General features: G+C 44.5%; 1 protein-coding gene across 1 annotated transcript in view; it reads left to right on the top strand.

The window, feature by feature from the left end:
• Positions 1-7,757: 7,757 nt before the first annotated feature.
• The window catches only part of PDZD8 (PDZ domain containing 8), a 64,784-nt gene continuing 61,046 nt past the window's right edge, over positions 7,758-11,495 (top strand). The window contains exon 1 of the mRNA XM_075108275.1: positions 7,758-8,840. Coding sequence (XP_074964376.1) covers positions 7,927-8,840 — 914 coding nt within the window. The 5' untranslated portion in view covers positions 7,758-7,926. The remainder of the gene's footprint in view (positions 8,841-11,495) is intronic.

The raw sequence follows: 11,495 nt of genomic DNA, 5'->3' as shown, positions 1-11,495 counted from the left end.
TTTGACACTTTCCTTGTCTGGGCAGTTCATTCAGCCCAGTCCCCTGCAACATTCTATGCATAAACAAGGTAGAAAGCGTGACAAAGTTCTGGCACCGCCTCAGTCTGGAAGGATAAGGTCATATCTTTCTGCTACTGCAGAGACAATACAGTTTTCCAACTCGCAAAATATTTGTGAAACTACAAGTTGCTTCTGTCCTTTCAAATATCACTTTCTGAGCATGAAACATGAGGTCATGTTTCTGGGTGAATTTAAATTTGGTTGGTATTTGCCTTGCTCTGAACAGACTCTGAACAGAAGCAGTGCAGACAGTGTAGTATGAAACCAGACTATTAAATAAACTCTAACGGGAAAAAGACAGGAATTGTAGCCTTATGCTTTCTCAGCTGAAACGTGTTACTAATGGTATTTACAGAGATTTCAGTAATGTAGCTATTTGTCCTACATAGCGGAACAGAGTAACCTGTGTTATTACAAATATGTAGCCCAGATTGATACATATATGTATTATGATATGTAGTCCAGATATGTGTGCAATAATTATTATTTGTCATTAAACATAGTCATCAGGCTACCTCCTGAAGAAAAACTACATTGTGAAGGGAATAAAACTACATGTGTGAAGATTAGCCATGGGAGTCTGCATGCATCTTTTCATTCTCTGAATACGGAAGCATCAGTACAGGCATGGGAAGATTGTTGTGAAAGCCTGTTAGTAGGAAAGTACAGAAATGAGAAGATGTAAATACGCGTTCCCATTTACCTTTCCCGAGCTTCCTGCCAATACAAAAGATCATGCAACAGAAGCCAATCTACTCTTCCATGATCAAATGGCCTTGAGTTCATACAAGGAACAGAGCTGAAACGGCTATCTCCCAGCTTTGCGGTGAGCACTGAGGAAACTGTTTCTTTACTCAGTGCTTGTCAGACTCATCTCTAAAATAGGTATTTTCTTCCCCCCAGTTTTATTTACATCAAAATGCCTGGTCTATCTTCCACTGCGTGGAACAAGCTATTTTCATTTTAGTTTAAGCTGTTAGGTTGGGAGGAGGTGGGGCTGACCAAACCGGACAGAAAATGGAAGGCTCTCTTCAGGCGTCTGTGAAAGCTTCAGCTCTGCAAACACGTTCACATATGCTTCGGTGGACAGCTTTTATGTACAGCCCCATACAGATGCCTATCAGCACTGAGAGCCCAAGAAGTCCCGCAGCGGCAGCACAAAGGCATGCCTGCCCGCTGCACTTCCACAGACCACACCTTCTCCACAGAGTAAGTAGACGAGCTGACCAGTAAAGTCCTTTTTTTCCTTTTCAGTGGCTTGATACCACATATGAAACTTTGAGTCAATCAGAGAGGCAAAGGTGAGTGACAGAGAAATCCCAGAATCCTCCTTTTCCAAGAAACTTCACAGATCTGGGCTGAAATTTCTGTGGTACTCCCTCTGGCTCGGGGTATTGGGGCAGCTTCCCTCAAATCTCTTACTGTCTCCTTATTTAATATTCCTTTCCAGCTGAGCCAGCATCAGGATACACAGGAGCTGTGAGCAGCTACAGAAACCCAAGACCTGCCACGGCATGTCACTGATCCCAGGACTGTAGCTGGTGAAATTGGATTACTGAGTATTTGCACAAGTAAGCATTCTCCTGAGACCAGGACACAGATCTCGGGCTCAGACTGTTGAAGAACCAGACAGTTCTTCCCCACTTCCCCCCCGCAGCCCTTCATGGCCATAAAGGCTAATAAAGAGTCTCAGCTCTGCACTGAAATAGCTGCAGCACGTGTTCAGCTCTGACCTTACCGCAGGAGTGGTAACCTCCAGCAGAAGGGAGGAAGCGTCTCACTGTGGCCTGATTTGGCTGAGCTTATCTGGAGGCTAACGAGACAGAGCAGATGCTCTGCGACCGGCTGCTGCTGGGACCAGAGGCAGAAACCCAGCCCAGCCGCCGCGCAAGCTGTGAAAGCAACCAACTACCTGCGGACCGATGCAGGGAATTACACTTTTAATGAAGGGCAAGTGAGGCACAAAGCCTCACAGGCACCCTCATCTCAAAAGTTACGTTCATCCCTGAAGTGTGTATTAACCCTTTAGCCATTGAACCCTTACCCAAACTCAAAATTGCTTTTTAATGCAGTTTCTTGAAGCCTCTCCTAATCCAGGAAGTGAGCCAAGTGTTAAAAAATATACTGTGAGGTTGTGGAACACCGAGAACATATTGATTATAGTGTAATTACACCTGAAATGTATTAGGAGAAGTAGCTAAAACAATCTCCACTCTGGGAAAGATGATTTGGGAGCATGCAAGAGGGCCTCGGGGAGGCTGCCTGCAATTCTTACAAGGGATGATGAATCTGCTTCAGAGCATGTAAGGAAAAGGTACCTGAGTGAACACGAAATGACAAATGTGGTAGTAATTATCCCAAACATATCCCTTTCTAAAGATTAAGCAAGTGAGCATTTACATGAATACCAGAAGACAACAAAGCAAATGCAGTAAGAACCAAAATACGTGTGACAAACCTTACTTGTGTCTGCAAATTAAAGAACAGTCCCTGGACTTAAAATGTAACAGCAGACAGGGAATAAAGAAAATCTTCACTTTGCCTTGGATACTGGTAATATAAAACCACTGAATTTGTTATATTTAGGTTTTAAATGTTGGGTGGTGGGTTTATTTTGTTTGGTTGGTTTGTTGTTTTATTTTTAAAGCTTGGAAAAGTTATCTCAGTGTTACAGTTTCTAAGTGGAGGATCTTGTTTCATGGTATAATAAAACCCAGGGTCTGGGCAAGATAGGAACAGAATCCCTAATATAAAAGGCAGGATACTTTAAGCCTGAATGTGAACCTCTTGAAGTAAGTATCCAAAGCACCTTTACATCCAAAATATTAAGCTCTTGATTAAACTAGCATAACATACTTTTGATGATAATTAAAGATGAGCTTCAGTCAAAATACTGGATTTGTATTTGGGCCAAACTAAACATTGGATGCAAACCCTCACTCTCCTTTTGTTTTGACACGTTCTGATCCAAACCATTTGGGCTCTAAGCCTCTATTACTAATGAGCTCAAGTGCTTTACTTGTTGCATGTAAGATTGCAAAGCTGTTCATAACGAACCAGAGTATCCCTGTTGTGAGACAGATCATATTACATCAGTACATCAAGACACAAAGTTAAAAGCCTCTTTTTTTCAGAAGTGAATTTCAATTTGGGGCATCCACAACTTTGGGCAGTCAGCTGAGATTTTTTTTTTCTGCTGCTGCACACAGTATTCACAATCCAGAGTAAATTCTGCAGTTTCTCATTAGCTCTGAAAACTGAGGTTTAGGAATCTCAGGTAGGATGCAACCAAAACGCAGCATGTAAAATGCATTCAAATCCTGAAAACATGGGTCTAGCTTCCTTTTCTGAATTCATATGGTGAGTCATTTCTAGTATAGCAATAAACCCCCCTAAAATTCACAATTGTCATCTATAAAAATACCTAAAAATTGGAGGGTAAGATGTTTCAGTTGGATAAATGGATGCATTCAACTCAATGGATCCAACAATTCATGATCCACTGGTGGTTCTCTATAGCACTAATACGGCCTAAATATGATTGAGTGACCCAAACTGTATTTTTTTCCTCCACTTCTGAGTGGAGGAACTTAGCTCATGACAGTGAAATGTACTTGAGGGATTTGGAAATGAATACTGAGCCACAAGAGATGGACCATCCTTTGTGCAAGGAATGGGCTCAGAGCGGTCATGACAGATGAGGTCCTCTGGCTGAGTGGAACAGAAGTCTTCCCAGGGACCCGCTAGAGGTGGGGTAAGCCCTTTCTCCCAGCACTGGGAGCAAACTCTGCCTCTCCAAAAGGCAGAATTAAAAAAAAAAAAAAGGAATTCAGCTTATTTCGAAGGAAATCTGACATGCTTCAAAACCTCAGTGTTTTTAATGAGGTTTAGTCCAATAAAATGTAGGATCACCTGACAATATGACACTGTGCTTGGCAGAGTTCAGAACTAGAAGTGGAAGCAGTCCTGATCACTGCATTTCTTGGGTTTTTTTTTTTATCATATTTTCAGAATTGGACCAGACCGGCTGCTCTCTGTGCAGTGTATCTTGTCTGAAATTGTAGTTGCTGGAGGACAGTCAAAAGAAAAAGGCATCCCCCAGCAGCCTGTCACTAGTGTAACTTGCAGCAATCTTTGTATTTAAGAGCCTTCAATGGATCTTTTTTTTCCTCATGAATTTACCTAATCAGTTCCTAAATCCTGTTTCATGCAGCACCATGAGAATGATAATCTAATTTTGGTCTCTAAGATATGTAATACAAAAAAAAATAGGAGGCCCAGGAAAGAATGAAATAATTTTGCTAACAGATATTACATCAGCAGGCAATGACTCCAGTCCAGTGATGAAGAAAATTACTGAAACCACTCATTATAAAACAACCCAGCACTTCCTCCTTTGAAAACTAATCTATTTAGACTACTTTGCAGTTTTTAAAAAATAAAAATAACCCACCTGTAACCGCTTTTCTATGCTTTTCTAAGCTTGTGATATGGGTGTTTCTGTCCTCAGCACCATGACATGAACTTTGAAGTGTGCCTCTTTGGCTGCTCCTACTGTCATGAAAATGCTCCTAAACCCAGAGATCCCTCGATCAGTCACGAATGACAGGAATCAAGACAAATATTCCCAGGGTATCACTGTTCGGCTTGTAACAGGAGAATTGGCGCAAACACTTGTCCTTTCTGTGAATTTATGCTACTTGTTCTCTATTAAATTACTGGGCTCTATGTATTTTGCAATCTTTGTACACTAGCACTGTTGCAATCTCCTGCAAAATGTTGAAAATTCGTTTTGAAGTTCTACACTTACAGGTCTGTTGCTGTCATGTCCTAAACTGATCTGCAAAAGAGTATTCTCCTTGTTTAAGTATAGATGAAATATTCTGTTTATTAAACTCTCCCCTAGTACTTTTAAAAAAATCAAATAGGCATATAGGGTCAGTTGGGGTTTTTTTTGGCATGTCTTGCATCCTATTTAACAATTTCCAGCTGTTCAAAGTGCAAATAGTTGAGTATATTCTACACAGTTTTACAAAGCTCTCTGTAACCAGGGTAGAAATCGGTGAGATTGCATACACCTTTCTATTTACCAAAACTTCCAGAAAACACCATAGTAATTTTAAATTGAAGCCAAAGTAAAATACACACTTAAAGGCCATTTTTAGATGGTGTTAAGATTAATGTTTTTTTCTCTACTTGACAAATTTAAATAATTTTCTTTTCTCTCTTATTTCAGCCCTACTTTATAATACTTTTTGCACATTCTTTTTGTATTCATGTTAACATATTTGCTGCTACTTCCCTTTATTCTTTCATTCTCACTGAAAATGCTAAAACACGCCCGATTCTTGCTTCAAAATGTGTCTTTAAGACATCATGGCTCCTGTTGAACACGTTCTTGGGAGAGTAAAAAGCGATTACTGAGCTGAACATTTCAGAGGCTCTGCAGGTGCACAAGATGTGCCAAATTTCCTATCCTGGTTGTTTAACAGAAGAAAACTCAACTGAGACATCTGCAACATGACTTTTTTGTCCTCCTGACCCAAAACCAAGGCTGCTGTTGCCTTTCTAAATATATTATTCCTTATCTGAAAAGCCATTTAGTTGCAAATCCAAAACCTTTCCCTTATTACCATGTATGCCTGTATTAGCCATGGTACCCAGTCACAGAGCAGTTCAAATGTGGTTACCAATGACCTCTCTGGTATTTCTATAGAAATGCTCTGTTAAACACTCAGGCATTTCAACTTTCAGTCACAAGACCTATAAAAAATTCATACTCTGAATCTCTAGTTTCAAACCACAGCTCTGCATCAAGACTTTTCAACACTCCCACCCCACACACTTTATGAAGGGGGAGGGGGAAGAGGGCTTTTATCTTCCTGACATTTACATTTCACATTTTCTTCTCCTCATGCTTGCATTTTTGAGTAGTTCTGGAGGTTGGGAAAAAAAAAACCACCAACAACATCAGCATGAGTTTTCTTCTATTAAAATATAACATTATCTAAGAACCTTTAGCTAGATATTTAACTGAAAATGACAACAGGTCTAAAAAACCAAGCTTTATCATCTAAGCAACTTTTGTCTTAATTGTGGCTGTCTTTCAGAAATTTTAAAACTTCTATTTCAGGATTGAAAAAAAAGACAACCCCTGACACAGGGAAGCACCTGGACAAACGATGTGCAGCTGTCATAGTACATTCTTCAGCAGTTTGTACAGCTTTGATCTGGCCTTATTAAATAAGTTTGCTGGATTACAATAACAGGGTTTTTTTAAAAAATATGTTTATATGTTCCAGTAAAAATATGGTTATGTTACATGACACTTCTGTAAACCGAATTTGAATATAATGGGGCCTCCTGGGTCAGCCTCTCAACATGTTCAAAACAACTCTTTCCGAAGTCTCCACGCGTTCTTCCCACTCACCGTAGCCCTGCCTCATGTCATGTTTCTTCTTTCTATCCTTGTTCATTGCTTTTAAAGCAATTTTTATAAATGTCCCTTCTTCCTGGTCCTCAGTTTCATCTGCTGCCACTCGCCCTGCCTCCTGAACGGATTACATGTTGCCTTCCCTGACAGGGTTACACACACTCTGGGAGGCAAGATGCCCTCCTCCCCTTACCGCTCTAGCTTCAGAGGGCTGCCCACAGTCTGTCTGAAAAATAAACCGCTGTCCTTGACTGTCAGAGTAGTTCAGTCTTACACACGAGACAACAGCGATCTCACGTACATCACAGGCTGAAGTATGACAGTGTTGTGCAAAGCTTGGACAGCTCTGACATCCAAGGAGTTGGACTCAGTGATGCCTGCAGGTCCCCTCCAACTCAGCACATTCATTTTATGATTCTTCTCTTCAGATTCCTTTCCTCCATGTTTGGCTGGTTTTTTAATTTCATTTATTCAATGACAGCTTGTAAGCATTAGTAAATAGCTGAAGTGGATGGAAATAGATTTATATCTTATCACCAATAGCAGAGCTTGATAAAATGTCATCTATGTAGTATTTTCAAAATTTGCTAAAAGCATCTCTCATCAGTAGGAAACAGAGCAGAGGTTCTAGAAGTCAGAGAACTACCGTGAAAACAGATTTTGCCTCTCTGCCCCTCTCCAGACCAATTTTACTAAAAAAACCAGCAGCCACCTGATATTTCTGAAGAGTCCAAAAGCCCTTTCTCTCTTATCACTCCTCGGACGTTCCTTGGGCGACCAAGCGCCCAATGAGGCCGGTCACCTTCCCATGGGCGGGAGGTCCTCCGTCCCCGTGCCCGCTCAGCGGTGACGCCATTAGCGGTGCGGGTGACAGCTGGCTGAGGTGCGACCCCCTCGGCCGACACTTCACGGCGCTCAGGTAAATTCCACCCCCCCCCCCCCCCCCCCCCCCGCCTGCTTCTGGCGAAGGAACCCAATACGCCGTCACGGCCCTGCTCGTTCACGGGCGGGCTTTGGGGGGGCTCTGTGCACTCCCCTGCGCGCTCCCGCGTGCCCCGGCCACGGGTCTCTACAGGTCGCCGCCCCCCCCACCCCCAGAGGCGCCGGTGACGTTCCCCGCGCGCCTGCGCCCGCCGCGCTGTGACGCCACACCGCGCTGTGATGCCACGCCGGGCGGCGCCACGACGTACCCGGCGAAGCCGTCCCGTCTCCGCCAATGGGGCCGCGCGGACGGAGAGCCTGCGCCGCCGTTGGCCAGCCCCGCCTGCGCCCCGCCCCCTGCCCGCCGCCGCGGAGAGGGTGGCGGGAGGACCCGGATGAGGCGGCCTGGGGCGGCCGCGGCCGTTAAGCGGCGGGCTGCGCGCGCGGCCCCCGCCATGGCGGTGGCGCGGTGAGGGTAGCGCGCCCGGGGCGCGGCGCGGGTTGCGGTGAGGATGCTGCTGCTCTACGTGATCCTCCTCTCGGCGCTGGCTGGCTGCTTCCTCACGCTGCTGCTCCAGCTCCTGCTCCTATACAGGAAGAAGCCGGAGCCCCCCGGGGTGGCCGGAGCCTCCGGCGGCCTCGTCTACGCCCGCGTTGCGGCCGACCACAGCCTCAGGGACTACCTGCAGGGCTCTGAGCCGGCCGGAAGCCAGGCCTTGCCGGAGCCGGCCCCCGGCCCGGCCCCGGCCTCGGCTCCCGCCGCCGCCGCGGCTCCTGCCGCTGCACCGGGCCCGGAGCCCAGCGCCAAGCAGCCCCCGCCGCAGCAGCAGCAGCAGCCAGAGCCCCCTCCGGCCCTCCCCTCCCGCGAGGAGACGTGCCACTTCCTCAATGCCATCTTCCTCTTCCTCTTCAGGGAGCTCAGGGACACGGCCCTGGTCAGGAACTGGGTCACCAAGAAGATCAAGGTGGAGTTTGAGGAGCTGCTCCAGGCCAAGATGACGGGGAAGGTGCTGGAGGGGCTCAGCCTGAGGGACGTCTCTCTCGGCAACGTCCTGCCCGTCTTCAAAGCTGTCAAGCTCATTAGGCCGGTGGTCTGCAACGAGGAGGGCTGCCCTGAGGAGCTGGGCTTTGAGGTGGACCTGGAGTACAATGGTGGCTTCCACTTGGCCATCGATGCCGACCTGGTCTTTGGCAAGTCCGCCTACCTCTTTGTCAAGATCTCCCGGGTGATGGGGAAGCTGAAGCTGGTCTTCACACGCCTGCCGTTCACGCACTGGTCCTTCTCTTTTATGGATGACCCCGTGATACTGTTTGAAGTGAAGTCTCAGTTTGAAGGCAGGCCCATGCCTCAGCTCACTTCCATCATCGTGAACCAGTTCAAGAAAGTTATTAAGCGCAAGCACACCTTACCCAATTATAAAATCAGGTACGATGTCCTGTGTCCTCAACGTTACTTTAAGTGGCGTGCATTAGAGTTGCTGTTTTGGTCTTAGTAGGCAAAAAGATATTTCTTTTGGTACTTCTACAGTAGGGGTGCTTGTACATTGCTTGTCTGATACTGAAAGCTTTCCATGAAGGAAAGCATGGCTTTCTGTTTATAATAGGTGAAAAAGCCATTGTGCAGTGAGATTGTGACATGTCCCCAACTACATGTAACTAAATGGCAGAATTAGCAGGTATCACAAACTTTGGGATCCCGTCAGGTGTCCAACAGAGGACTGTGATATCCCTCTTTGGAAAAGGAAGGATGGCTCTGTGAAACAGTGTGTGGGTTTGGGGTGTCCTCCCAAGCTTCTGCCACTGGTGAGCCACCTGGACAAGATGCGTGGCTTGCGCTTACCTATAGAGGCAAGGTGGTTGTTAGCTAATGTGAGGGAGGATAAAGTTCACTCTAGGGAATAGTTTTGAGATCCCATGATAGATGGTGACCTCTTCCTTTTTGGTTGGCTGAATTTCTTCAGTAACTTTGGGGAAATCTAAAAGTTGATGAGAGAAGTATTGCCACTATTGTGGTAAGTAAAACTTTGTGGGAACTCAGGGTGTGTGTGTTTGTCTTTTATTGTAAGATAGTATGTTTTCTTTTATAAATGCACACACTGCAGCACAGAGTGTGTTATACATTGAACATAATGAAATGTTCAGTGATACTTCTGTAGCAGAAGTGGCAACTGGCATCTTTACTTTGATTCTACCCTCATTTCTGATTAAAAGACATTGAATATCTTACCACTGTTCAGGTACCATGTTCCTTTTCCGTCATGTGCCTTACCACTCTTAGGATACCATGTTATGTTTCTCTTTTGTTTATTCTTTGTAGTTTGTATTGTGTGTTAAGTAAGGATTTTTGTTTTGTTTACCACATTCTTCTGCAATAAGCCTTTTCTTTGAAAAATTCCTTGGAGATGAGTAACTGAAAATGCCTATTTGAATTTTGAAGTGCAGTTAGTTTTGCAGTGATGTAATTTTTAAAGCCTTTTCAGCTGGTTCTTCTGCAGTTGAATTTATAAGAGTTCTCATGAAAATGAATGTGTAAAAGAGCCAAGATTTAGAAACCGTGAAAAGGCATTAAGTAGTTTATTCAAGTAACGTGATGGTCCTTTCAAATTTTGAGGTACTAAATTGCTCTCCAGAAGGCCCTAGGCAGCAGTGAAGCTGTGAAGGGCAGCTTTCCTTCCATTCTCTGACACTGTTGGAAAGAGACTGCTGCTGTTAACTGTAGAGAAGAGCCCGAAGGAGGGGCTGGGGTAGCACAGCCGTGGTGCAGAGTGAGTGCTCTTGGCATAGCTAGGAAGAGCAGGTAAAGCAAATAATCTTTACACTCTAGGCAAGTTTTTACAGTGCCTGTGGAACCAGTGATGATGTGCTCCTCTCCTTCACCAGAGGAAGACAGACATCTTCATTATTCCTCTGGGAGATGCACCTGGGCAGCAGGGTGCTCTCACCATTTGTTAGAGGTAATGAATTTTCCACATATTTCTCACACTTTATGTGCCAGAAAGAATGGGTGAGGCATGTGTGAGCTGCTGACGTGTTGAAAGGACTGGAGGGGCAAATAAGGAAAAACACAGCTCAGTGTTTGGGACAGAAATGAGAAGTGTGAGGATAGAAGGTAGCTGACACTGAGAACAATATAGGAAGTGTAAATTATTGCAGAAATAAGAAGAATGAAATGTTATTTTAAAATGTTTCCTTTAAGTTAAAAGGAATAGGGAATGCTTGGGAGGGAAATGCATTATCATAGCTGGTTTTCACGCTAGATGGTAGTAGGGTGCCACAGGGTGACAGATGTTCAGTGAAACAGTGTCTAACCCTGTATAAGGTGCTTTTGACCTTTACATTTTATGCTGTGTTCTGAACATGTCATTCTGACCCCCTGTGTTGTGAAGGGGGAAAGCAGGACACTAAACGTAATGCGCACTAATGAAATTATAAGGAAGAAAGATTGGGTCATTGGTGTCCTAACTGTCTAGAACTTTGCCTTTAAAGCTTCAAGTGGGAGCACAGACCCCTGCATGGGAACCTTTAGCTGTCTGTGGGCCTTCAGCCGTCCACAGTTGCCCAAGGTTTTGTGGAACACAGCCTGGAAACACATATTCTGCACCAGTTTGTCTCAGATGAGTTTATGTAGGTACATCCCTAGACAGCAGAACTTGGTAACAGCCAAGTAGTAACGATACACTCTTATGTGGTGGTATAGTTGAGAATTGAGGCATTTTGGTTTAAATGGTATGGAGAACTGATTTGAAAAATCAAGCCCTCTGCTGATAAGATGTGAAATTTGACAGTTTTATTAAAACCTGTAAGAGTACATTGGCTTGGGATTATGGTATGCTAATGTATTCCGTATCAAAGAATATACAGGAAGAAGTCAGGAGAGTTTCACAACTGCTTAGTAACTTGTTACCTCAAAGCTTAACTATTTCTCGTCTACAAGGAATGTGCTTATCCTCTCCCTATTTTTTTCCTATGGCCTATATGCCTTTTGTTTGGGTATACGCTCAGTGTTTGTTTCCATGTGTAGTTCAAAACCTTTTTCATGTCTCCCTACTCTTGCTCAAGTAATTTTGTAAATAAATATCTG

This window comes from Phalacrocorax aristotelis, chromosome 12 (genome assembly GCF_949628215.1).
Source record: "Phalacrocorax aristotelis chromosome 12, bGulAri2.1, whole genome shotgun sequence".
Lineage (NCBI taxonomy): Eukaryota > Metazoa > Chordata > Aves > Suliformes > Phalacrocoracidae > Phalacrocorax > Phalacrocorax aristotelis.
Note: the sequence above shows the minus strand (reverse complement) of the source record. Positions and strands in the feature narration are given on the sequence as shown.